At 37.4% G+C, this 27168-nt stretch overlaps 4 protein-coding genes across 4 annotated transcripts in view; 3 read left to right on the top strand and 1 right to left on the bottom strand.

Annotated features, from left to right (window-relative positions):
- The first annotated feature begins 1780 nt into the window (after positions 1–1780).
- Positions 1781–7819, top strand: klf11 (Kruppel-like factor 11). The gene is made up of 4 exons (XM_015379200.1): positions 1781–1965; positions 2621–2911; positions 4761–5676; positions 5847–7819. The coding sequence occupies exons 1-4, from the start codon at positions 1951–1953 to the stop codon at positions 6146–6148; spliced, it is 1524 nt and encodes a 507-aa protein (XP_015234686.1). The 5' UTR covers positions 1781–1950; the 3' UTR covers positions 6149–7819.
- Positions 7820–11161: 3342 nt separating this feature from the next.
- Positions 11162–15286, top strand: dnaaf2 (dynein, axonemal, assembly factor 2). Its single transcript, XM_015379212.1, has 2 exons — positions 11162–12862; positions 14241–15286. Exons 1-2 carry the CDS (start codon positions 11261–11263, stop codon positions 14589–14591), a joined length of 1953 nt encoding a protein of 650 aa, XP_015234698.1. The 5' UTR covers positions 11162–11260; the 3' UTR covers positions 14592–15286.
- A 482-nt stretch (positions 15287–15768) lies between these two features.
- Positions 15769–21963, bottom strand: lrr1 (leucine rich repeat protein 1). The gene is made up of 5 exons (XM_015379203.1): positions 21430–21963; positions 19571–19669; positions 18433–18685; positions 16867–17341; positions 15769–16783 (listed from the first exon to the last, which is right to left on the bottom strand). Exons 1-5 carry the CDS (start codon positions 21610–21612, stop codon positions 16528–16530), a joined length of 1266 nt encoding a protein of 421 aa, XP_015234689.1. The 5' UTR covers positions 21613–21963; the 3' UTR covers positions 15769–16527.
- A 3020-nt stretch (positions 21964–24983) lies between these two features.
- The window catches only part of ywhaq (tyrosine 3-monooxygenase/tryptophan 5-monooxygenase activation protein, theta), a 10729-nt gene continuing 8544 nt past the window's right edge, over positions 24984–27168 (top strand). The window contains exons 1-2 of the mRNA XM_015379238.1: positions 24984–25119; positions 25530–25898. Of these exons, the coding sequence (XP_015234724.1) occupies positions 25605–25898 (294 nt within the window). The 5' untranslated portion in view covers positions 24984–25119; positions 25530–25604. The remainder of the gene's footprint in view (positions 25120–25529; positions 25899–27168) is intronic.

Raw genomic sequence — 27168 nt, forward strand, 5'->3', positions numbered from 1 at the left:
TCTAGAACCGCCCATGTTGCAAACCTATCAAAAACATCCCTGATCAGCTGAATGAGTGTGAGATTAGTAAGAAAAGCAGCCAAGAGACCTGTGATGAATCTAGAGGAGCTGCAGAGTTCCCAAGCTCTACAAACTACAACCGTTTCTTCACACAATGAGCTGGGCTTAATGTAAGAAGTCAGTCTTTGGAAAATTTGTTTTCCACAGTAGTTTCTTTGTGTGTGTGTTTCCTTCTTGAAAAGGGTGCTCTGTTCAAATTAGATTAAAGTTAAACACAAAAATAAAAATGTTAAACTTTGTGTAGTGGAAAATAAACACCATAAACATTTTCCATTAACACAAAACAAAGTAGCAGCAGTATTATGCTCTGGGCATCAGTTTGATGTCTATGCCAAGCTTAATGAGGTTGTTTATAAAATTTAGTCCTGGTTACAAAAAAATGCATTAGGTTTTTTTTGTTTTGTTTTTTTTACAGCTTCCTAAAATTCTATAGGGGACTTACATTTATGTAAACAGCAAAAAAAACAAAACCTAAAAAACCAACTATTTACTCTATAATTCAGAAAACTCGGAATTAGAATATTTCTCATTCTATTTACCTTAGAATAGCACGAAAACCCCCCAAAAAAAGGTTTTAAGTCTGGACTTAAATCAGTTTGGTTTGCTATTGAATGACATTAAGCTGCCTGTTCTTTCTACATAAAAGCTTTCCAGTGGGCCAGAGAACAATTCTGCAAAATTAGAGGACTAGATCTCTTTCTGGGAAATGCAGTAGAGGTCAGTCGGGATAATTTGGCTCCCTTTGTAATCGAAATCAATACTCAGAAATAACTTTGAATTCCACATTATCTCTGTCTAGAAATCTTTGTTTTTTTATGATCTGAAATGATAAGTTTCAAAAAGGTGGAACAGATAATATAGGGGAAATTAGAGATAGACCGATACCAATTTTTTTTAGATATGGATATATATATTTTTTACACCAATCTAACCAATTTCCAGTATGTGCTGCCTATTTTTAGGGGGCATTTAAAGCGAATATTGCTTTTCCTACCTGCATTATGTGATTAAATTGACACAATAATGCAAAATGCTGCACAAGTCTGAATTAGAACAAAAATAAAACATAAATACAAACAGAATATTAACAGCAGAAAGCAAATAGAGGAAAAGTCGATGCATATGCTTTGATTAATCTCAAAGCATGGCTGCTGAATGCTCTATTAAATCAACAAATCCATGAAAAAAATAATTAAAAAAAACTAAGTAGGCCAGCAGATGTATTAGTGTATCTGTGGTGCAAATACGTTTTCAAAATTAGTAATAGATAACCCTAATTACTAAACGTTCACTGAAAGCCAAAGTAAATGCAAACAATTTAATTTTTTTAAAAGAATAAATTATGCATAGTTTTTATATGGAAACTACAGTTATAGAGGAAAAAGGGAATAAGCCGGACAAAAAAAAAAAACGCTAAAGCTATAGAGCACAGTTCCGTGTCAGCAAGTTATTCCCACAATCCTCAAACGCAGCATAGACCGGCCTGACCTTTCTCCCACTTTAAAGACTGCCAGTTCATCGGGTTCACCCTGACACTGCTGACTCTGTGGCCACGCCCACCAACGGCCACGCACCCTATTTCCTCCAACCGTCCAGCAAGCACGCACTGTTCACGCGCTCTCTGCTCTCCCATTGGCCCATGCGCCGCACTCGCCGTACGGCGATTGGCCGGGTGTTGCCACCCGTGAGTACGTGTGGTGAGTTTTGTTTTTCTGTCCTACCCATGTTTTACACACAGCTCAGCTGAGAGGAAAAAAAAAGAGAGCCGATCTGAACTGAAGTCCATCCTGGACCAAGCTAAAGCTCTTTTTGTTCCACACTGGCTTCAACAACATTAAAGGGACATTTTTCGGTGTGTCTGCTTCAGGGGAATCAGGAAATATTAATGACATGGACTTAAAAGAGGTGAGATAATTTTTAAACTCTTTGTTTATTTTTTATCCCAATCAGTAACACAATGTTCCCTTCTACTATTAAACCCTTATCTGAAGCAAACTGACACCAATTTCATAGGTTTTTAATTTTTTATGTTTTGTATTCATAATAAAATATTTATTTATGTAAGACACTTATTTCAGTGTTTGATACAAAATGCATGAATGTGTATTTATAAAATACTGATAATGGAAAAAGCAGCCCGAATGCAGTCAATAATGCTTGGTAAATCGGCTTAAGTGAGTCAGTTTTTTTTTCCTTTTTTTTTGGTTAATTTTGAGACAAAGTTGTTCCATTGCCAAAACTACTTCCTGATGCGAACCGCTTTATGGGGATTTCACATGGCTGATCTGGCAGCGCGTCACTGCTGAGTCTATATTTGGGCGGGGGAGGCGCCCTGGCCTCAGTCCAGAGGCGGTGCGTGCAGGGCTGGGGTGTAGCCACCCAACACCCCCCTCTCTCCCACAGTGGTAGCATCATCCAGTTTGGCCCGGGAAATTCAGCTACAACAGCACTGACCAAGCACACACTGCTGCTTTATTTTACAGCACAAGACTTATTATTATCTTTTATAACTGGAAGGAAGTGAGTTAAAAATACATATTTGATTCTTTGTTGGTCCCAGGCAGGACATATGGATCAGTGTGGGCCGTGCCTGAAGAGAAGAAGGCACGACAGCGATCAGTCTGTCTCCAGTGGAACCAGCAGCTGTTCTGGTTTGGAGTACACCGATCTGGAAGCAGCTGAAGCTCTGGTGTGTATGAGCTCCTGGGGTCAGCCCGTGTTCCTCAGCAGCAGAGAGAAGCTCATTCCCTGCAAGCCCCGGCCCCTCACTCCGGCTTCTGATTCCTGTGACTCCCTCCTGCCCCTGGATCTCCACGAGCCCCAGAGGGACTTTGTATCCCTCTCCTCTCTGGTAAGATCCTTTAGTGGATTACTCTGTAAATAAAGTCTTGAATAGTGAACTTATCCTTTGTTTAAGATGCTAACATGAGGGAAGGGATGCCTGAAAGATAACTCAAACTGCAAGGTGATTCATCTTCAGATCAGGTGCAGTTAGAGCCATAAAAATTAAGTTTATTACTCAGATTATCTGATATTTCTGGACCTTCATGCTATCTGTGATCATTTGCCCTCGTTTACTCTTTCCTTGTGTCTTTGTCAGGCTTAAATAACTTAACTACTAAATCATAAAAAAAATTTAATATTGAATGAAACATAATGCTAGATCTACGGAAGAGGATTAGGGCCACTGAGAAAAACAAAAAAAGTTAACTGATTTTTAAATTTTATGTCAGTATAATATGAGAAAAAAAGTCAGAATTCTGACTTTATTCTCAGAATTCTGACTTTAATCTCAGAATTCTGACTTTAATCTCGGAATTCTGACATTTTTCTCAGGATTCTGACTTTAATCTCAGAATTTTGGATTTTAATGCAGATGGGCTCCATGAAGGAAGATATGTGGGACCACTCTTCCTCACTCAAAAAGATGTGTGTTGTTTGGGATGGCCAGTAACACATTGGTGAAAAATGACGAAATTAGGCATTTTACTTTCCCGAGGGGCCCCCGGTGATGCTATTTCATTAATGGAGGAGCAGAAGGTCATTAAAACAAGAGAGCTGGTCTCTAAAACAGACATGAGTACAGCTTAATGCTAACATGTTTGTTAGCTGTCAGATAACAGTCAGAATTCTGAGATTAAAGTCAGAATTATGACTTTTTTCCCTTATTAAACTGAAATAATATTTAAAAATCTGTTAACTTCTTTTATTTTTTCAGTGGCCCTAATCCTCTTCTGTATAGATAAACCTGAACAACATGGGGAAAAAAATAACAGGCTAACAAAATTAAAGTTAATGGCACCAATTTTACCTTTTAATACTAATGTTTTTTTTTTTAAGACTGCCATAAACTCCCCTCTAAAAGCACGTATCATATGTGCATATGTTTACCCTAAAAGGACTTGAGCTTTGTGGAAAAGAGAGTCATAAAAACAGTAAATCATGTTAAAGGTCATACTGAAAACAAATAAATCAGCTGTAGCGGTTCAAAATGGCCCCGATAGAGAAATGTAATTTTCTATCAGGAGTGATAAAAAAAATATTCATATCAGATCAATAAGATTTAAAACTATTATCCACAAATGAAGACAAGCATGGTGCAGAGATGGACCTTCTCAGGAGTGGTCAGCCATCCAAAATTACTTCAAAGGGACATTAGTGAATCTTTAAATTTAATTGAACTTGAACTGTGCTTTCCATCAGAAAATCCTGAAGGAGGATGCTTGGTCTTCAGCTTGTCGCCTTGTTTAGAAGTGGCCTAGTCAAAGGCCAGACTCAGATCTACCCTAGATGCTGTGACATGGCTTACAAAAGACTGCTGGTGCTCTAAAACCCTGCAGTATAGCTGGAATAAAACAGATTTGTGAAAAGCAGAGCATAAATTAGGCAGCAGTGAAAGAGAAATTGCTAGTTGATGCAGGGACTTGAGTAGAGTTGTTGCCGCTAAGGGAGGCACAACCAGTTATTAGGCTGAGGGGACAATTACTTTTCAGAAAGGACCAGGTTGGTATGGATTGCTTTTTGAAATCGTTGGTTAACAAATTTAGTTTGTCCATTTTATATCTGATGATCACATTCGTTTCAAGCCTTGAAACATTAAGCAGGACCAAGGCTGTAATGGGAGCGTATTCATCAAACCATCTCTGTTATGATAGCGTTGTTATTGTGACACACAGTAATTCTTCTAATTTCCTTTGCAGTGCATGACACCTCCCCACAGCCCCAGCTTTGCTGAGACCTCCTCAGGCACCACGGTCCAGTCTACCCCCAGCCCAACCGTATCCAGGACTCTCTCTGGCTCTGAGCGCCACCAGCCCATCCAGGCATCCTCTCCTGAAAGGACCCCTTCCCTGCCCGCTCAGCCACACCCCTGCAGAGCCATGGCAACCAGCGTCATCAGACACACTGCAGACAGAGACCTGTGCCAGCACCACATTCCAGTCACCTCCATTTCACAGGAAACTACAAACACTGTAAGCGTAGCAGGAACAATGGTGTGCAGGCAGCAGGAATGCTTTGTAAACACACCTCAGCCTCCACCTGCAGTGGAAACGCAGCGCCCTGTTAGTCCCATTAAACCTTCGGACAATATCTTTACCCCCAACACCCAACCACAAAACCCATCAACAAGCCCAACCGCAGCCCTCTCCCCTCCTCCAGTGACCACTCCTCAAATCATCTGCCAGATGTTCCCCATCTGCAGCCAGTCAGGTATAATCTCAGCCTTCATCCCCAGCCCAGGTCAGGCCCCTGGTACTGGAATTCGGACTACATCAACCCCCATCCTCCCCCAGCCCACCTCAACCAACAGGCCCCCCCTCCAGCAGCCCCTTATTGTTGGTTCTGCAGTGCCACAGGCCACAGTAATGCTAGTCCTCCCTCAGCCCTCGGTCTCTCAGGCCCCTCAGGGACCACAAACTGTCATGACCCTGGGCAACACTAAACTGCTACCTCTGGCCCCAGCCCCCGTGTACATGCCTGCTGGGCCCTGCAGCAACACAGCGGCCACAAAAGTTGTCTTTTCTCGCAGGAGAAACTACATCTGCAGCTTTCCGGGCTGCAGAAAAACTTACTTCAAGAGTTCACACCTCAAGGCTCATCTGCGAACGCATACAGGTAAGGATCCTTTTGGCTGCCAAAGATGAGCTTTTTTTCATATGTCAGTGCATTTCTGAAAGAGAAAAGACTGAGCTCATTGTTCTGTGTTGGAATTGACGTGCTGAGGATTCATGACAACAGCGTGACTCACTTGTTTTTCCCCATCTGTCTTTTTTTCCCTCCCGAAGGCGAGAAACCATTCAGCTGCAGTTGGGACGGCTGCGACAAGCGGTTTGCACGCTCTGATGAGCTCTCCCGCCACCGGCGCACACACACCGGCGAGAAGAAGTTCGTCTGTCCGGTGTGCGATCGGCGATTCATGCGCAGCGACCATCTGACCAAACATGCCCGCCGTCACATGACCACGAAGAAAATCCCTACCTGGCAGGCGGACGTTCGCAATATTAGCAAAATGGCTACAGACAAAACTCCTCCCTCTAAAGCTGCCATCGCCACCCTTAGCATGCTAGTGCCCGCCAGCTCCAAGTAGACTCTGAACTACCGCCATTTCCTCTGTCCGTGCATATTTAGGAAAATGGATGCTCTCATTTGTAGCAACTGATAAAAATAAAAAGTAAAAAAAGTATTTTAATTTTAAAATATCGAATTTAATTTCTGGCCACTTTTCTTTTTTGAGGTCAAAAACAGACAAGTTGACACTTGAACTGGTTTGATATACTTATTTTTATTAAGATAATTGAGAAAAATCACCATTACGTAAGAAATGGTCCTGTTTTTTTATATCCTTGGAATAACATCTATCTCATACTCTGCCTCTAGGAGGCGCTGTTTCTTGCGTACAACTACCACATATTTTTTCCCTCATAAAGGGAACTTTGCTGCTAATTTCACACCTTCAACTATTTCTGAGGATTATTTTTTTGTACCCGACTTTGTCAATTACAAAAGTCTGAAAAGAAAAGCTTCGTACCAGAAATGTGTCGATTTGGTTCCTGCTCTCTCACGTGTTTTCCTTCTGTCCGCCTAAATTCACATTGATCTCTTTCAACCTCTATTTATACAACAAAACCTTTTTTCACCTGTGCATCTAGAATTATCAAATACAACTTTACTGGCAGCATTTTTTTGTATGACAAGATAATTATTTGTGTTTTAGATGTTATGTGGAAGCTGAATAAATTAGAAACGGCTTACCTTAATATAGGTTGCCAACGGCAAAATTAGACATATTTGGACATGTCTCCGACCGTTAGATGTCGGAGGTTCTTCTAGCAAAGTCTTTAAAATACCCATCAATTTATATTTACGGGAATGAAATACTAGCTTCACTGGAAATTGTTTGAGGTGAAGTTTCAGAAGAAGCCTATTATTAGTTTGGGTTTTTCTATCACATTTAATGCACAAAACTGTTACAATTCACCATAGAAGGGCCAATTCAAGGGAAAAAAACAAACATTAGATGCTTAGACACATGAGAAAAATGTAATTAAAGACATTTATGCCCAGTGTGTATGGACAGTGATATCTCAGGATGAATTGTAAACTATAAAGATGTGTAGGACTATTAGAGAAATGGTCAGTTTTCTCTATTGTTTTTTTTGTTTTAACTCTGATTATTCATGCTTATCTGGTTTTGACTAAGGAAAGACAAGGGGGAGGGGGTTCTTTGTTTCTTTGAATATTTAGTATTTGAAAAACACTTTCATTACTGGATTCTACTCAGAAAATGGAACCACCAAAAAAAAAAAATGCACGGACCTTCTTCACTCCTGAGACACCAGAGGGATGACAAAAATGGCGGTTTATCTTTTACTTCTAAAAAGACAGAACATGCACTGGACTCCTCCTGCTCTACTGCTCATTTTGTACATGGATTTCCTCTAAACGATTCTTCGTTTACTTGTTTTCTATTGTTGATTTGTTTGTACTCATCCTTGCCAAAGCTTTTGTAATGACATTTGTTGACATTTCGTTTTTGTCCACCTCCTACAAGACAATATATTTGTCTAAATACTGATGTCTATGTGAATGTATTGTTTGTTTCAGTATAAATTACATCTTTTTTGTCTCATTTGGGGAAAAGGGTGACAAAAAGTGTATATTTGAAACTAATTATGAGTATTTTGATTGTACCCCAAATGTACCTGCCCGCCTGACTTTTCGTATTATTTAATATCATGTTTGTAATTAAAAAGTGATACTTAAATGAGTTATTCCTTTTGTGATCTTTGAGTGGAGATGAAGTGTAATTAGTAGCGTTTTCTAGCTGAATGATTCAGAAACATGGTTTCCACCCACATCCTGGAGTTTTACTCTACCTTCTTTACCGTGGCCTTTTTTGGTCAGCTGAGCCTCATTCTGTTCTTCCAAATGAGCTTACTACCCCGTGGGTAGTTTCCTGCTGGCCTAAACTGATTTCTGTGAGAGTGTTATAAAAGCTCTGCTGGCAGTTCCTCCGGGAACATCGTGTGCTCATGATAATCTCAGAGGCAGAATGGTTGGTGAGTCAGAAGTGACAGACGGGGTGCTTGCTTTTTATTAACAGATCTTTTGGATTTTTTTTAGGTCCAGAAACATTCTGATAAAGATGCTGGGATCCCATTTTCAAAGCTCAAAAAACCTTATAGATTGTATACATATTTATTAGCACTACAGCATTACTTACACAATAAAAAATCACATTATCTTTCAATAAAATGTAAAAATTAAACATGATTCGATAAGACTAAAATAATGAGCATGGGAGTTTAATATATAGATTTTTTTTGTTCCTTTATTAATTTCAGTACTCCCCATACACAAAAAATGAACTAAATGTATTTGATACCAGGCCTAATACCATGTACTGTCTGCAGAACTGATTCTGAGAAAAAAAAAAATGTTATTCCAAATGAGTATTAAAGAGACACAGATTGCTCTATTTTAAAAGGCAGAACAAAGAAACAAAAAAAAAATTACAAGTTTAGAAATGAAAATTAATGTCACATAAAAAAGCTGGTCAAATTTTATTCAGTTTTGATTAACAATTATATATTTACCCAGAACAAATTTAAAAAGACATCAAATAGATAATTCGAGAAAGGATAATTCCCACAAAGGTAAAATACCAGATTAAACTCTTCCTTTGTTTCGCTGTCTCACATTGATCAGCGCTGGTTTCGCGCTCATTAAATACACCGTCATCCAATCACATACCGGAAAAACCGAACTGCTGGGGGCGCGACCAATCAGCGCTCTTCCCTGCACCCCGCCCACCTCCCTCACTATACCACACGCTCACTGGACGAATGCCACAAATTTGATCCACAGCGACCTCTGCTGTCCATAGCAGGTCATCACTATCTGCAACTGAAAAGAGATTCAAAGTTTCTAAATATAAATTTAGATAAAATCGTGATAAATTGAATTTAACAAAAAATTAAAACCTGAGACTAATATCTTGTAAACTATAGATGCATTATTAATGAGATAATTTATTTTTAAACTATTTCTTCTAAAATTTTTGTTTTTTGTCTTTGCTTTTTTTTATTTTGTGCATAATTTTTTGATCAGCTGTTGCACATTTGAGTTTGGCTTCAAATAATTCAACTTAGCTCTTTCCAGAGGTGGGTAGAGTATCCAAAAATTGTATTTAACTAAGAGTAGCACTACTTCATTATATTTTTAACCAAGTAAAAGTATAAAGTGACCTTTAAATAAATTACTCAAGTAAGAGTAAAGTATTTGGTAAAAAGGCTAACTGGTCTACTCACCCTGACTACCCAACTGATTTAATGTTTTATAAAATTATGTAAAATTGAACAAAAATATTTACCGATATGAAAATTCTGATGTCTCAAAGAATACGATCAAATTAAACATATAACTTAGTTCCACAATAGAGAATTCAGCTGGAAGCTTCAAAATACCTGTTTTTGTTATAAAACTAAAAATCAATAGTTACTCTATGTAGAGTAGGTGAAATTACAGTGAACTAATATGTTCACTCAACCTTTAAATGACAAGGCAGACTCAGAAGATGGAAAATTACATTCAAACAATAAGCCTTCAATTTAAATAAGAAGAAAGTGTCTGTTAATAGTGCATATTTGTTTGAAACCAGCTTGTTTTTGTCAAGTAAAGTTGCTATCACTGTTATCACTATCAACAAGTTTTGACATTCATGCTGATTGTTGCAGTTTCTGTCTTGGTCATTTTTGCAAATCTCTAGTGTTGCTGCTATTATTCACAGATCTATTACTGTCTATTAATATCTACAGCTGTATATTGATTATTTATGCTCTAGATGCACTGTATTTATATTTGTAAAAACTCTGTACAGAACAGTATTTTATTTGTTTATTTTTGTATTTCTGTCACCTATTCTGTTATTTTTATACACTTTTTAAGGTCTATATTTGTGTTACTACTTTTGCTATAATCTTTTGCTGCTGTAACCACCAGAAGTTCCCAATGTGGGACAATAGAGGGATTTTCTATTCTATTCTATTCTATTCTATTGTATTCTATTCTATTCTATTCTATTCTAGTCTAGTCTATTCTATTCCAGTGTATTCTATTCTGTTCTATTCTATTCTAGAGTATTCTATTCTAGTCTGCTCTATTCTATTCTATTCTATTCTATTCTATTCTAGTCTATTCTGTTCTATTCTATTCTGTTCTATTCTATTCTTATCTAGTCTATTCTATTCTGTTCTATTCTATTCTATTCTATTATGTTCTATTCTAGTCTAGTCTATTCTATTCCAGTGTATTCTATTCTGTTCTATTCTATTCTAGAGTATTCTATTCTAGTCTGCTCTATTCTATTCTAGTCTAGTCTATTCTGTTCTATTCTATTCTGTTCTATTCTATTCTTATCTAGTCTATTCTAGTCTATTCTGTTCTATTGTCTTCTTATCTAGTCTATTCTTTTCTGTTTTGTTCTATTCTACTTTATTCTGTTCTATTCTAGTCTAGTCTATTCTGTTGTATTCTATTCTAGTCTATTCTATTCTGTTCTATTCTATTCTATTCTATTCTGTTCTGTTCTATTCTATTCTATTCTATTCTAGTCTATTCTGTTGTATTCTATTCTATTCGTAGTAGATGGAATAGCTATAAATTTTACTCCAGCAAGAGTAAAAAGTACATTCGTGTAAAACTGCACATAAAAAGTATTCTTTTTTTTTTCTTCAAATATTTACTCAAGTTAATTTAACTGAGTAAATGTCGGCTAACTAATATTTACCACCTCTGGCTATATTTCTCTCATCTTTTTCTTTCTTTGCATTTTTTTTTTCTTTCTTTGCATTTTTACGCTCTACTGAAAAGGAGCATAAAACTAAATTTCTTGTAACTTCAGTATTTTCAACCAGGACAAAGTAGCAAATCGATAAACTGAGTTACATAACTGATGAGTATAGAGTTTAAGTGGTTTTTACACATTATCCACTGATGGTCATGTTAGCCCCGCCCCCTGCCCACCTTCCTCCTTTGATTGGGCGCCTCTGTGTTACCATGGTGACATAAACAACAGTTAAGACCGTTTTTCTATGTTTCTAGCTTGTAGGACTCAATTAAAGACGGCACTTTGTTTTTATAGATCGTGTTTACTAATGAGTTTGAACTGAAACTGATCTGTTTCTCAATATATAAGAAAATGGAGATCGGGGAGAAGCTCAAAGAGTTAAACTTGTCATCAGAGGAAATGGGAAGAATTACCAACGCCTTCAAAGACGGTAAATTTAGGGAGATGTTGCGTGAATACATCCAAGATATGTCTGACCCTGAGAACATGAGAAAATACGAGGAGGAAATCCAACAGTGGGAGCAGGAGAGAGGAAACACGGTGGAGTTCATCCAGCCTTCCCCTTTCAGGGTGATCAGAATCAGCAACGCTGCAAAGCAGAAATGCTTCATCAACATCTGCGCCAATGACAAGATCCACACACCCCAGGCAAAGAGTGCTGTGTCAGAGGATGGCCGCAGGGGGCAGTGTTGGAGCCTGCCTCACAGTCTTCAACCAGGGAGGACAGACAGAGACACTAAAGGCAACACATATGTGATCTATGATGTTATTTTCCACCCTGACACGCTGCACATGGCCTCTAAAAACAAAGCATTCATGGAAATGGTCTACGATGCTGCTATTGATGGAGTCCAACGAGCATTTAAAGTACATCTAGACAAAAATAAGGTGAAGGAAATGAAGACAAAATACAAGGGTACCCCTCAGCCATGTGTCATCCGAAGACCCATACCTGGATTCAATCCCCAGAACAGTACCCCTGAGGATCTGGCATTAACAGACAACAGAGCCACTGAAAACCAGAGCTTCCAGTTCCAATCACAGAAGAACCAGGATCCGGTGAAGCCAAACTACACTGTAAAATATCGATCTCTGGTGGATTTACAGGATTTCAGATGTTCTAGAGACTCTGTGCAGAGCCCCAGGCCTAAAGAAATTCTGATCACTATTGACCTGCCACTCCTGACGTCAGTCAGAGACACTAACCTTGAGGTAAAGGAGAAAAGTCTGCTGCTGGAGTCCAAACAACCAGCCTACAAACTGTATCTCCCTTTAGCTTATCCTGTGGATGAAGACCAAGGAGAGGCCAAGTTCAACAAACACACAGGAAAGCTCAGTGTGACCCTGCCGGTCCGTCCACCTGATGACGCTCTCCGTCATCATGATGGACTCAAGAAAGATAGCGAGAGTCAAGCAGAGCAAAGTGAGGTTGAAGAGGAACAAACCGAACAAGAGGTTTATGAGAAGAACAAGGAAGAGGTTAAATCACATGAACAGGCGGAAAGGAATCAGGAAAAAGGACTGGTCAAAAACTGTGATGAGGAACAGAAAAGTGCAGGAAATGATCAGCAAATAAAGAGAGAACAGCATGAAACAGAGGAGGAAAAAACAGGAACAGAGCTTCCAAAGCAAGAGAGTTTACAAGTGAGCAATGAAGTGGATAAGGAGGAAGCTGGGCCAAAGACAATACAGGAAACTAAAAGCCAAAGTACTGAGGAAAGATCAGCTGTGGCTAAAGATCAGATAGAAGATGAACCTGTTAGGAAAACAGGAGTTCATGCTCCAGAAACTGTAGCTGTCAAAAAAGCATCGACCTTTACTGAAAATCAGGAAGTGTTAATATCTGACAAACAGACCATTGACTCAGAAGATAACAAAGAAGTTAGGCCAAGCACATGTTTGGAATCTAAATCCAATATAACATCTTTTGATGACCGGGAGGGAACTGGAAAGGTAAAAAAAATAATATATATTGATAGGATCCATTCTAAGACATTTCTGTGACAAGAAGCACCACACTGTCATGTTTTAAGTAATCAATATCAAGATTTAGATATTTTCTGTTTCTAATGTAATGAAAATTATGAAATTATAAGATGCTGCATGTTTGGTTTGAGCATAGATTAATCACTCTTACAATTTTACTCAGAATTGAAACCATTGATATAGCGTATAATAATTAAATAGATCAACTGATGCAGGTTCTTTTAAAGATCAGTGCTGATACAAACTGTTTTGACAGCAATCTAACCAGTTCCCAACATGGGTTGCTGACAATTGAACCCATATTGCCTTTTCATGATAAAAAGACACAAGTCTCAGTTTTTACAAAGAAGAAACTTTTAGCAACAAAATAATGGAGAGCATTGGAGGGATGCAATGCATGTCCTTTGGAAAGGCTGATGAATGGACCAATGAACGTAGCTCATATCAGCTGATACTGGAGCAAGAAATAAAAACAATCCCTATTTTATATGATAAGAATTTCCTATGTTTAAAGTTAGGGGGAAAAGTGGAACATTTGTGGATTCACACCAACCATGTCCCAAAAAACCAACATGGCTTCCATCAATATGGAAGCTGTGAAAAATATTTATTTATTTATTGGAATAACATAATCAATTGAAAAATGAATTTTTTATTACTTGGATTTCTAATAGAAATTAGCCTGCCCACTGAACACATATATACAGGGCCTCCTCACGTATTTCTTCTGCGTTTGAGAATAAACAAAAGATTTGAGGTTATTTTTTTTTTTTTTTACATAAAAAAGGAATGATGTCAGACATGGTCTATCTTAGGGAAAATAAGGCAATTTTTCAAACAGGAAACTTGACAAACCTGACCACATATGAAAACACAATACGCCCATCTTGTTAAATCATTAATTAGCTGAGATCAACTAAAATATTTGGTTCAGTTTCCCTTGGCAGATTGAGGCCTATTCACTGCCAGACCAGTAGAGTTAGAGTGCTTTTAAATCTGGTGTAAATCTAACAGAGCATGTCAGAAACAGAACATTGTAGCTATGGACGAGCACGGTGGAGGTAGCGTGATGATCAGGGACTGCTTCCAAGCTTGGATGACTTGCAGAATAACGGAACCTTGAACATGACAAGACAATAATCCAAAGCAGAGCAATAGGTCTGCCTTTTTTCTGGGTCATATTAAACCAGCTCAGGTTATCTGCTGTAATAGTGAAGCGTGAAACCTTTAGGCTGGGTGTCTTTCACATGTTAATATCTCAGTTTCTTTTGAGGAGTTTCTAATGATGTGATTTTAGGAACAAAAACCCTGTTATTTAATTTTTCATCTTCCTTTTCTGCATCAGGATGAACAAGGTGCTTCTCTTCAGCTACTTCCATCCTTTGGAGAACCCCAGATTTCTCCTGAAGTGTCTTTCCCTCCAACTGAGAACAGTGTGGGGGAAGCCTGCCTCTCTGGGAGGTCGGTGGAGTCCAGCCAGGCTTTTATCACAGCCACAGTGGAAAGAGGAAAGGAAACTGATGAAGATGACCCGCCAGCACCTCCAGCTGCCCAGACGTCGGAGAAGAACAACGATCCACCAGCAGCCGCGATGCTGAGGGAAATTGATGCCGATGGAAAAGAGACCCTGATCAGTGATCACTCCACATCATCTGGTTTTATTTTCCAGAACAAACTAATGTATGAACTGGACTGATGCTCTGTGTTTTACAGGGAAGGAATTAATTTGATGCAGAATCCTTTTTCTTTTTGCTGTTTAAATGACTCAAAATGTTTTTCAAAGTGAAAATATGCATTTGTTTGATGGGATTTATCAGTTTCATTGCAAAGTTGGTAAAATAATAGATATCTAATAATAGTATTCATGACAAATGGATATTTGTCATGAATACTATTAATATACCAAGTCATCGATAACAATGACATTACCATAAAGGAAGCCAGTTACCATCACACCTTTTTAACATGCTTATTTATGAAAACTCAGAAACACTTTTAGAGGATGTTAAAGATCCTAAACATCAGATATAATATATTAGAGTTCTAAAACCACATTTCCTTACAACAGAAAGTAAGTTGGTTGCTGAAGTGGAAAAATGACGACCACAAATGTAGTTTTTTTCCCCTTTCGTCCTTCATACAAAATGAATCCTTCATCTTACCCATCATAGACGGTTCTATGCGAGCAAAATAGATCACATATCAGACCTACATAAAGTAGTGCAGAAGTGTAGTAAATATAATGGAAATGTGTAGCATGTATTAGTACTATCAGCCCCTTTACTCAGATACCCCTCAATAGAATCTAGAGCTGCACATTTCAGCAAGGTTCTCTTTCAGAGGGCGTGGAGCTGAAAGCGGAGGTTCCTAGTACTTATAGAAGCTGTAATGTTCGTTGTTTCGGTTTCTTAGACTTAGAAATCAAAATCCATCAAAATAGTGTTTAGTTTGATTACTTTTATGGCTTAGATAAAGGCTCGTTCCTTTCATTTTTCTCCTACAAGGTTAGTAAATAGCTATTGGTGTGGCTAATTAGACTCTTTGTCTTAGATAAATGTTTCTTTTTTTGTTTATTCTGATTAAATTTTGAGAAATATACAGCGTTATTGTGGTTCTTTTCTAAATGTTAAAGAGTTTACTTAAGTGATCATATTTGGGGGGACTGAAGATGAATAAATTTAAAAGCTACAGAAGTGTTTACTTGAAAAGTTTGGATTAATTTTTACAGTGATTTCATTTGGCAAATGAATGGCACAAACATTAGAAGCCATAAAATGATTGAACTCCAATTTAACAATAATCTCACCCCCCACAAATAATCCAAAGGTTTAAGAATGAAATACAAAATACATAACATTGAAAGTTTTTATTCTTTATGTATTTAAAAATATATGACAAACTTTACAAGCATAAGAAATGTAGATGCATCAGGTGTTCAAATACTGAAAGCGTCCAATCAGAGGGTCGAGTGTGGAAAAATATGACTATTAAAAATGGATCAAAAAGATGAAATCAGCCCATTTTTTAGTCTCTAAACACAAAAGCTATGGTCATGTACTTTGAGGCACTTTTTTGATTTTTAGTGAAAATCATTTCAATGGTAGGAATAGATGCTTTAATGCATCTATTGTTTTCTGAGGAGTTCAGCACTCCTACATTCATTTAGAACCTGCAGCACATTTGCTTTCCTCACTTATGTTGTAGGAATCTTTCCAAACTGGAATCGGCCAGAATCAGTGCATCTCTAATAATAACTGATTCCCCCCGGTGCTGCTTTGTGGACCCTGAGGCGCTGTTCTTATTTCCTTATTCCCCTGTCTTAGCAATGTAGGTCAGTAGAGGAACATCAAGTCTCATAAAAAGGAGAAAAAGAGCCTGCTAAAGATTCAGCAGCAAGTGCAGCGTTATTGCATTGTTTTAAACAGTCATCACTACTCTGATGTGAACTGAGAAAGTTCTACGCTTAATGTAAACAAAGGAAATGAAGCTTTAAAAAAATAAAAACAAAAAAAACACTGGTCCGTGGTTCTGACTTCCGCAGCTGCCTCTTCAATTCTCCCCACCAGCGTAACATCTGCTGCTACCTCCACTGTAATCTTTGAATGCTGAAGATAAAATGTTCTGTGGTTTTCTCATCTCAGGCCTCGCTGAAGACAGCTGTCTAAAAACTCAGAGTAACAAGAGAGGGAGCAAAAGTGCTGCTGCACCGGAGCATCCGTGCCTCCCATGTCGTCCACCAACACCACCGTGTGAGACACTTGGTGCAGGTTCATGCTCACGGCCGTCTTTATGTAGAAGCTGATGCAGACGCGCCCACACTCGCACGTCTTGGCTGCTTCGAGGTCTCCACACAAGTGGGCGGGGATGAGATGAGGGCCGTACGGGATTCTGGGGTGCATAAAGGGAGAGGGTAAATGGTTTATCTGGTTTGGAAACAAAAAACAACAAAATATTGGAATTTCTAATCTGACCTGAGATCAGCTACAGCTCTGGAGGCGATCTCCTGTAGTGGAAGAGGGAAGGAAAGTTTCATGGTGTGGTCCAAAGGGTTGGGCTGGATAAACGGATTTCCAAACAGGTCCAAGTTCTCAAGACTCAGCTTGAAGAAGTCTGTTGGCAGAACAGTCAGCTGGTTGTGCGCAGCAGACAGGAACCTCAACTTTGAGAGGCGGCCGATTTGTAACGGCAGGCCTACAAGCTTATTGTCATCCAGCTTGAGGTTTATCAGTTCTCTGAGCTGACAGAACCGGGCGGGCAGCGACTGCAGCCGGTTCTGGCTCAGGTCCAGGACCTGGAGGGTCTGCTGCAACGTGGACAAGCACAGGGCTTCACTGAAGGCCTCCAGATGGTTGTTGTGAAGGATGAGTTCAGAGAGGCAGCTCAGGTCGCCGATGGTGGCAGGGAGTTTCTTGATGTGGTTGTTGCTCAGGTCCAGCTTGCGTAGAGCTACGCAGAAAAGAAGAGACACACGCTCAGCATTGTACTGTAAACAGGCTGCTTAGAGTTTATGTTACAAAGAATATACATTTTTTATTTCGGAGGACAAAGATAAATGCTTTAATTTTTTACAAATAAAACCATAGAAAATGTGGAAAAACCTTTTATTCCTCTGTAATGTGACATGTTGGAGAAACCACAGCTTTAAGTATTTTAAAATTGTTCACACCTCTATGATGTTGAATTTAAGTTTGACTTTGATTAGGCCATTTTAAACTCATGAGAATGCTTTATTACAATAACCATCGTTAATAAAAGGTAAAGAAACCATTTATGAACGATTAACAGATAGTTTATTATCTTTTATAAACTGAATATAAGCTATTTCTAGAAGGTAAAAGGATCATATTGCCCTGCCATGTTAGCTAAGCCCTATAACCCTAACATTACTGGACATAAGACCTTAACAAATGATCTATTTACTTTATATTAATGGTTTATGTGCAGTTTATAAATGAATCAAACATTAATAAAATGCTAATAATTAATAAATGGCCACTATACCATTTATAGCTGACAGTTATTCTAAAGTGTAACCATATAAGTCTGTCAGTTCTATTTAGATCTTTATAATCATTGTCCTCCTGTCCTTTCACTTGATGCTTTTTTCTATGCTGGATAAAAACATCCCCACAGCCTGATGATGCCATTACTGTGCTTCAGAGTTAGGATCGTGTATTAACGGCAACTTTTTATTTTTAGAAACACACAGCAATTTGCATCAAGGCCAAAAAACTTATATTTAGTCTCATCTAATCAGGAGTTCCTGACTAATAATCGTCATCCATCTGTCATGTGGATTTCTAGAGCTGTTTAAGATGATGATTATAACAGAGCTCGAGATGATTAAAGATAAGAGTAATTATTTTAAAACCCGCGTGGGCGTTGATCTTTAACCTGCTATTTATATTGTAACTAACCTCTAAGGGGTTTTATTACACCTATGCCATTTTTTGTGCAGGTCTGACAGATACAATCTTTGGTAACTTGTTTAAGTTTTAAAAAAAACATGAGCATCACTTAACACATGATAGATGTACCTTTGAGCGACAGCATGCGCATGTCCACCCGTGACAGTTTGCAGTAAGACACCTGCAACTGCTCCAGAGAATAAGGGAAGTTGGAGGTGAGAGGATAATCCTTTTTGGACATGACCGAAAGCTTCTTCTTTGGCTGTTCCACATCTCTGGCGCGAACGGGAGTAAGCGTGGACAGAGGAAGGCTGCTGGTGTCACTCCCTCGGTCGGCGAAGCGCGCTGCTGAGAGGAAGTTCTTCAAGCTATTGGCGTCGGCCTAAAACAAAACAAACTAGTTATAGTTGTATCAGAAGAGAGATGGAGAAAAGATGCTTTGGTGCGATCGGTTGTGTTTGACCGAATTCCTAAAAATATTCGGCCCAGGTTTGGCTGGACAGTAATTTCTTGACACGGTTCTTGTAGAAATGAAAGAGGCAGGCCCTGGGCTTTTAGGAAAACAGCCGTGAGTCGGAAGGATGGTATAACAGAGGACAATTCTTCTAATTTTTACAGATGAAGTTATCCAGTATAGAAGTCCTGCTTAATATATGCTGGTGTAATTAGTCTGGATTATAGTCTAAATTTGAAATTGGCTCCTTTCCTTAGAGATGTCCTTGCTTTTACAGATTTCCCTTTAAGGAAATCTGAAGGACTAGTAGAAAAATGTCTTCCAGGTTCTTTGCAAAAGGCAGCAGCTCTGAATTAACAGAGAATGAAGGACCTACCCAATTGACCCCTGTTCCAAATATAATCTGATTTTCAATTAAGTTTAAAAACAGTGCTTTGAAGTAAATAGTGCCGTTTGATGTGATATGATAAAAATTGGTTTGGGTTGTAATTGTGATGCTTTTAACAAATTTAAAATGTAGGAAATCTACCTTTTCAGTCTTTGAACTGCCAACCCCTGATCAGAGGACCACAGATCCCTACTGATAATCTTTCCATCAACGTAAAATAAAAGTTTAATGGTTTTTAGTGCTGGAAAAGACAAAACTACACAGAAGAGAGCTTTTTCTATCCTTCTAGTATTTAATTGTAGAAGTCAATGAATGATAGGTGGGACTCTTGATTCAAAGGAAGGTTTTATTCCAGAGTAAAAAAAAGAGGATTGCCCAATAAACGCCCTCTTCCTCATACAGTTATTTCATAAAAGATGTCATACCTTGCTTAAACAAACGTCAACAGCCGGTTCTTTTAACCTCACAGTCGCTTTGCCCTCCTCCACAAACCACGTGAAGAACTTCTCGATGTTGTCTCTTAACTGAAAGAAAAATTTCATAACATAAGCATGATGAAAAACAATAACATTTCAGCTATGCATCATAGTTACACAAAGAGTGAATCACTGCCAACAAGACCAGACAGCTGTTAAACTGTCTGTCAAAAAATGAAGCAAGATGTCTTTTTTTCCGTTTAAACCATAAAGAAATAATTTCTGACATCTAAAACCTTAGTTTTATAAGCTTGACTCTTTATCATTAATTACACAAGCTTTGCACTGAAAGTGTAAGGGTTAAAAGCCTTAATATAATTAAATAAAATAAATAAATTTGGTAAATTGAAATGGCTTAAATCAGAGGAGCTTTTATTTCACATCATACAGTGATAATTAAAACAGATTTTTCACACAATGTATCAAAATATTTCTTAAATGTATTCTTCAGAAAATTATCACAAAGCAAAGAATATTATTAAAAAGGACAAGTTACCATTTTTGATCACTTGCATACCCCTTACAAATGCAGTTAATAATTATATTTAGGTTTATAAACTAAAAAATGTAAGTGTCATTATCAGCATTAATCCCTCTAAGATTATGTTTTACCCAAAAAATGTGTGTTGTTCATGAATTTCTTATTGAAGCACTGTTGTTATTTTGCTTAATATATTCGGGTAAGTTGGCGTTTCTTGTTATTACATTGATATAAATTTTTTCAATCAAAATATAAATATTTTTTGAATGTTACAAAGGTAATAAGGTATTTTACTGGATTCAAATAACACTATTGGCTTGAAGTGTATTTCACAGAGTGCTTTATTAGGGGTTAAAGAAATTGCCTTAGCTAAGTTACCAACCAACCAACCAACCATCCATCCAGATTTATTTAATCTTATTATACTGTAATGTACGGAAGAGGATTGGGGCCACTAAAGACATAAAAAAATTAACTGATTTTTAAATATTCCAGTTTAATATGGGAAAAAAGTCAGAATTCTGACTTCAAACTCAAAATTCTGACATTTTTCCTCCTAATTCTGACGTTAATCTCAGAATTCTTACTTTATTCCTCAGAATTCGTCAGAATTCTCATATTATACTGAAATGAGATTTAAAAATCAGTCAACTTCTTTTTATTTTTTTAGTTGAACAAGTCAGAATTCTGACTTTAATCTCATAATTCTGACTTTAATCTCATAATTCTGACATTTTTCTCATAATTCTGACTTTAATCTCAGAATTTCAACATTTTTCCTCACAATTCTGACTTTTTTCTCATAATTCTGACTTTAATCTCATAATTCTGACATTTTTCTCATAATTCTGACTTTAATCTCAGAATTTCAACATTTTTCCTCACAATTCTGACTTTTTTCTCATAATTCTGACTTTAACCTCAGAATTCTGACTTTTTTCAGAATTCTGAATTTCATCTCAGAATTCTGACTTTTTTCTCATAATTCTTACTTTAATCTCAAAATCCTGACTTTAATCTCAGAATTCTGACTTTAATCTAATAATTCTGACTTTAATCTAATAATTCTGACTTTAATCTCAGAATTTCAACATTTTTTCCTCACAATTCTGACTTTTTCCTCATAATTCTGACTTTTACCCTCATAATTCTGATTTATTTTAGTTTTTCAGTGTCCCTAATCGTCTTCCGTAGTTATTGGATACCCAAGTCCTAAAAGTTCTAGGTACTTTGGCCCAGAAGCATTCAGGAGACTGAAATAGCAATAAGAGGAGAGTCAGAACACGATGTTCCCAGTGTGAGGAACCAAAGCAAACAGCTCACAGACCTTATACTTTGAGCCGCTTCTGTCTTTGGCTGTGCAGATCAGCATGTAGATGTTACTGCGCTGACTCGACTTGTCCAAGTGCTTTCCGATGGAGACCACCGCTCTCGCTCCCTTCCCCCGACTTTTCATTCCGAACGAGGGGAGCATCCGGTTTACCACCTCCACATCGCACTGCAGCTTCATGGCTCCTGAGGGCTGAGGGCAGGTCCAGCATGTGGGGTTAGGCGCATACCAGAGGGGGAAACTTCCGTAAGCAAGCAGACAAATTAAAAAAGATAAAATTCTGGTAGCAGGTAGCAGGCGGGGGGCACTGAGGCTGCTAACAACAAACACATCCGATCTGCTGAATGATGTTGTTAAAAGGCAGCAGCCTCCTTTATGGAGGGTCAATGGAAACCCAGCTCCTGATAAAGATGTTTAATCTATCAGCACAAATTTAGAAAGATCTAAGCTCCCCGTTGGCTCCGAAAATAATGTTAGGATTCGAGCTTGTTCTTGTCTGTCAGCTGGTTAGCTGCAGTTAGCAGTATAGCGCGCGAAGGAAGTGACGTCACAGATGCTGGTTTAGGATCCATTCCCATTGACCAGAGGGGGCGCTAAGGAGGCCTAATTTCAAACATGTTTATCCATCATTTTTCTGGCCGTTTTTGAAGCAAGCCACTTTACTCCTAAAACAAAACCCATTGCTTAAAGATGCAGTAAAATTAAATTGTACCTAATTTAATCTCAGTGTTAAATTGGCTGTTTATTTGAGACTTCAGTGACCAGATGTGAAACAGCATTATGAAGACATATCAAACTGTTCAGGAAGAAAGTTTTGAAATAATTAAAACAAGAATAGGTAGCAAAACTATATAGTATACTTTAAACATCTCACAGTGCATGGTTCTGTCCATCACTTAAAGGTGAAGCAGTACAACATAACTCCCAAGTTTTTACGACACAGGACAAGCTTGGGCAAGAGGATTATTAGAGTAAGAGGCAGCAAAAACGGCCAGTAAAGCTCCCATCAAATGCTGTGCTTTCAGTTGAACTCTGCTTCAGCAGAGCTAGTAAGAAAAATACAAACGTTTGTGGTTATAGTGAGATCAATGTCAGAAAGTTCATTGTGGGGAATGTTGGTCTGGTGGTTAGAGCAGTACACTTCTACTCTGAGAAGGTTGCAAGTACCTGTATCGATCCCCACAGCCTCCACTCTGGGTCCCTGAGCAAGATCCTTAACCCCACACTGCTCCCCGGTTGCCACACAATGGCAGCCCACTGCTCCCCAAGGGGATGGGTTAAATGCAGAGGGTTTGTTTCATAACTCTGTACTTGTGACAGTGTAATGAAAATAAGCTGGGAAAAAAAACAAACAAAAAAAAAAACAATCAAACAAAAAAAAGAGAATGTTTATTGTCATCTTTGACAAAACAGAACAGCTAAAATTCTCTTAGATTCTATGTATGTCTAGCTCTATCCACTGAATGCATTTCTCCTGCATCTAAAATTATGGTTCTTTCAGGATTGGCTAAAAAAAGACACGAATGATCAACACTGGACGTTCAAACAACGTCCAACATGTTCAATGTGAAAAAGTTAAATGGACGTTGTCAGAACGTCTAATGTTAATGGATTCAAACTTCACAAAAAGAGATAGAAAAAAGATGTTTTCAGTTTTAATTACCACAATACTAACGTTTTGACTTAAAGGGGAGTCATTAAATGGTGGAATGTCCCTGATTTTCTATCACTGCCTTTATCATAAAAAGGGTTTCACTTTGCTTTTCCTTATGTGATACCTTATGTAAAATATAAAAAAAATGTAATCAATACTGTTTACGTTTTTGTCATATACATTATTATATTATTATTATTATTGTTGTTGTTAATGTTATTATTGTTGTCGTTATTATTATTATTATTTGTATTATTATATCATCATCATCATTGTTGCTATTGTTGTTATTATTATTATCGTCATTATCATCATTATTGTTAATATGATGATGATGATGATGATGATGATTATTATTATTGTTATTATTATTATCATAAAGGAAATTAACATCCACTAATAAGATACTTCGTATAAGGGAATATTTTTTCACTCATGACTAGAACACGTTTTTTTAATGCTTTGTTAATTTTTGGCTCTTTTCAGTGCAGGAAACCCTGGTTTTCTGCCACAGCTGCACCTTGCCATTCGTAAAATGAAGGAGGCGTTAACGTATCATATTTTGAACGCCCATGTAATGCAGCATGTGAGATCAGAGAAGCCATTGGTTAAGAATCACCATGACAACATGGTGACGTCTTCTTTTACTTTCTCTCCTTCGCTGCAGAATTGCTGTACATAGAAACAAGAAGAATAGACCCCACAGCTTTAGAGGCTGCAATTAAATATGGACTTATTTTAAAAATGGCAATAAATAAATAAAAAATAAGAAAAGAAGACATTTAGTATTTACAAGTTAATGTAATTACATTGATTTAATAACACACGGAAAGGTATCAAGTCTTAATTAACCATGATGATTTTCCATTACACTTATTACAGTATTTTTAAAAGGTACCTTGAATCTGGTTTAGAAAAGATTTGTTATACAATCACTTTTTTAAAAAACTGTTACTATAAGAACCAAAATCTGAATCTGCTTTAAGCAACATATTTTTTCACACAAGGAAGGAATCTGACTTTGGTTCAACTATCTGTCTCAGTGATACGTTTTTAAGTACAAATATGCATTAATGGAGAATATAATTTTTGAAAATTTTCAACATTATGTGCAATATTAATATAACTTTAGTTTTAAAGGTAGAATATGATAGCTTTTGTTGTTACATTGCTGTTCTGCCTTAATACATTTACTAAATGTAACTTAATAATTGTAAATGTTTAACAGTAATTAAATGCAGCTTAAACCCAATCTTTTATTTTACAATCATATTATTAATTTACAGATATTATTTTGTTGCTGCAAATAATGACATTAATTCAAAATCAGTTAAACATTGAAGTAAACCTATTATTGCACATATTCTGGGTTTCTTTTGTTAATTGGGCTATAGAAATTCAATGAGGATCAATCCTGCTATAATCAATAATAAGACAAATACATTACAAATAAACCAAAACAAAAATAAACAAACAAATAAAGAAAGAAATGTCAAAAAGGTGCAAAGAGTGTGTAAAACAAGTAACTTAATTAGACAAGCTTTATTTATTTCTGTATTTTCTTTTAATTTGCTGTCATGGTCTAAAGGGCAAAACCACAACAGACAGCTAAATCTGCGCTTGTGGAATAGTAAATAGACCGTAAAGTGTTTATTTTATTTAGAAACCGTATAATCAGTCTCCGAACAGAATTTAAATGCCACTCACAACATGGTGGACAATCTGGTGTATATCTCCTACGGGGCAGCGTGAACTATCTGCTTTTCTATATCTATGCTCTGGTTATTAATTCAACTACCAGCCAAGCCCCTCCTCCTTCCCCCGCGCTAAAGAACTATTGGTAAGTCTCCCAGACTGCCCCTGTCAATCAAACTATTCTCTGCCTTGTGATTGGTGGCTTACCATCCAGATGAGCCTCCTCCATTTTTAGGACAATCAGCTCGGCTTTTTTTTTTCGACTACTACGATTTTGTGTCTTTTTGACCAATCTCTCTGCTCGGATCAGTTCGGCGAGTGAATTTGTTCTCGATTAGGTGAGAAACAAAGCGAATTATTATGTTTTAATCATTTCCTATCGTTTAAATCAAAGCCAACAAGCATTGAATTGTTCCGATATTTATTTAAGGAATAGCTAACATGCTATTTAAAAACGAAAGGAGTGGCTGCTGAAGCTAACGTTAGCTCCTTTTTGTTAATGTTAGCCGCTGCAGACAGATTTTGCTGCTGCTTACAGATTTGATGCTGTCAGCTAGCACACAGATACAGATAGTTTCCTAAAAAAAATAGTATTTATCGCGGTAATCGCGGTCAAAACTGAAGCTAACCTAAAAAAATACAGTATCTTTTTTATATATGCATTTTACGTATTTTATATATATTTAAATTTTACATTATAAGATGATTATTGACGTTTTTAACCGAGATAATTTTATTTTCTTCTCAGCTGGTGTAGATTAATTCCTCGGAAATTCTGTGACCTGAATTTCTTCATCTCAGAGTGCCCTTAAACATACAAAAAATGGACAGGACGGATCTGATCCAGAAGGCCAAGCTGGCGGAGCAGGCTGAGCGCTATGACGACATGGCAGACTGCATGAGGGAGGTGACTGAGATGGGAGGCGAGCTGTCAAACGAGGAGAGGAACCTGCTCTCTGTCGCTTACAAGAACGTGGTTGGGGCGAGGCGCTCTGCCTGGAGGGTGCTGTCCAGCATCGGCCAGAAGACCGATGGCAGCGAGAAGAAGCAGCAGATGGTGAAAGAGTATCAGCAGAAGGTGGAGACGGAGCTGCAGGAAATCTGCAACAATGTCCTGGTGAGTGTCCACCTAGAAAATCAGGTCTGCACCAGAGGCGTAGCCAGAAAACTTTTGTAAGGGTGAACCGATGTAGACTGAGGGGTGGCCGAAAGCGGATCAGCACCAGAACCTCAGGGTCAATCTACACTATTGCTACAGGAAAATTAAAAAGCACAACATCCATATTTTCTAAATAAAGACAAACTGTACTTTCCTACAGGCTTTGCTAACAAATAGATGCATATATTTAACCATCCGAGCTTTCTAGATAAATATATAGTGGATACAATTCTCTCACATTTGAGTTCTGGGGCAAACATCTCTTCCTTTGTCATTAGTTACCTACTTTTATCAACAATTATTCTGCATAACATTGATATTTCCAAGTACTAATATATACATAAATTGATTATTAAGTTTTTATTAAAATAGTTATTTATCTATGATTTCACAGAAGACTCCTAGATGACTTTAAGACTTTTTTTTAACCCCCATAACACAAAATCTAGCATGAATTATCATCTTTAATGTTAGTATATTGATGTGCATAATCAACCACATAGTTTTTGTTGTCAAGAAATTGTTAATTTAGGAAAAATTTAAATGTTTTTCAATATTCCACTTGAGATTATTACTTCTGTAATACTCCATCTGCCACAGGGGTGGCCAATGATTAGCTAAGGGTGGCCATGGCCACCCCTGGCCCCCCCATCTAGCTCCGCCCCTGGTCGGCACAGCCTTTTGTCAGAGTTTCACAAAGCGTATACAACAAATATTCATTTTTTGTTGCATACATAACATCCATATATCAATAAACACCATGTCACTGAAAAAAAAAACAGATAATAAAAAAGAAGCTTATATGTTTCCCTTCATTTATTATACTGAGTTCAGTGATTTTATGTTACAGTTTTTACATAAGCACAAGGGTTAGAGTCTCTATTTAAATGTCATAAGATATTAAATACCTTTAATACAGAGATCAAGACTGGAATATATATATATATATATATATATATATATATATATATATATATATATATATATATATATATATATATATACTAGATGTATATGTAATTGTTTTTCCCTAAACCAGTACTTTTTTCATTTTCCTGTGCTCTAACCTTAGGCGAGTTTCAACCCGGACTTTCATTGTTTTCATCACTTTAAAAGCTTGTTTCTCTAGAATCCATGGTTGCAGAACTTGACTTCTACTGTTGTGTGGAAAAGTACGTAATTCTCGTCTCATGCATTGTAGAAAGGCTAGTAGAAACCCTATTTAAGT

This window comes from Cyprinodon variegatus, unplaced genomic scaffold, assembly GCF_000732505.1.
Source record: "Cyprinodon variegatus isolate N-32 unplaced genomic scaffold, C_variegatus-1.0 Scaffold187, whole genome shotgun sequence".
Lineage (NCBI taxonomy): Eukaryota > Metazoa > Chordata > Actinopteri > Cyprinodontiformes > Cyprinodontidae > Cyprinodon > Cyprinodon variegatus.

What these genes read in the sequence shown, in the direction of transcription:
- lrr1 (XM_015379203.1), bottom strand. Translation starts at nt 21,612, where the DNA reads ATGAAGCTGCAGTGCGATGTGGAGGTGGTAAACCGGATGCTCCCCTCG. An exon ending in GAAGCGGCTCAAAGTATAAG is followed by an intron (nt 19,670 to 21,429) that starts GTCTGTGAGCTG and finishes TTTTTCTTTCAG; the next exon opens with TTAAGAGACAACATCGAGAA. An exon ending in AGAGCTGTAGCTGATCTCAG is followed by an intron (nt 16,784 to 16,866) that starts GTCAGATTAGAA and finishes TATGCACCCCAG; the next exon opens with AATCCCGTACGGCCCTCATC.
- dnaaf2 (XM_015379212.1), top strand. Translation starts at nt 11,261, where the DNA reads ATGGAGATCGGGGAGAAGCTCAAAGAGTTAAACTTGTCATCAGAGGAA. An exon ending in ACCGGGAGGGAACTGGAAAG is followed by an intron (nt 12,863 to 14,240) that starts GTAAAAAAAATA and finishes TTTCTGCATCAG; the next exon opens with GATGAACAAGGTGCTTCTCT.
- klf11 (XM_015379200.1), top strand. An exon ending in TTGTATCCCTCTCCTCTCTG is followed by an intron (nt 2,912 to 4,760) that starts GTAAGATCCTTT and finishes TTTCCTTTGCAG; the next exon opens with TGCATGACACCTCCCCACAG. An exon ending in TCATCTGCGAACGCATACAG is followed by an intron (nt 5,677 to 5,846) that starts GTAAGGATCCTT and finishes TCCCTCCCGAAG; the next exon opens with GCGAGAAACCATTCAGCTGC.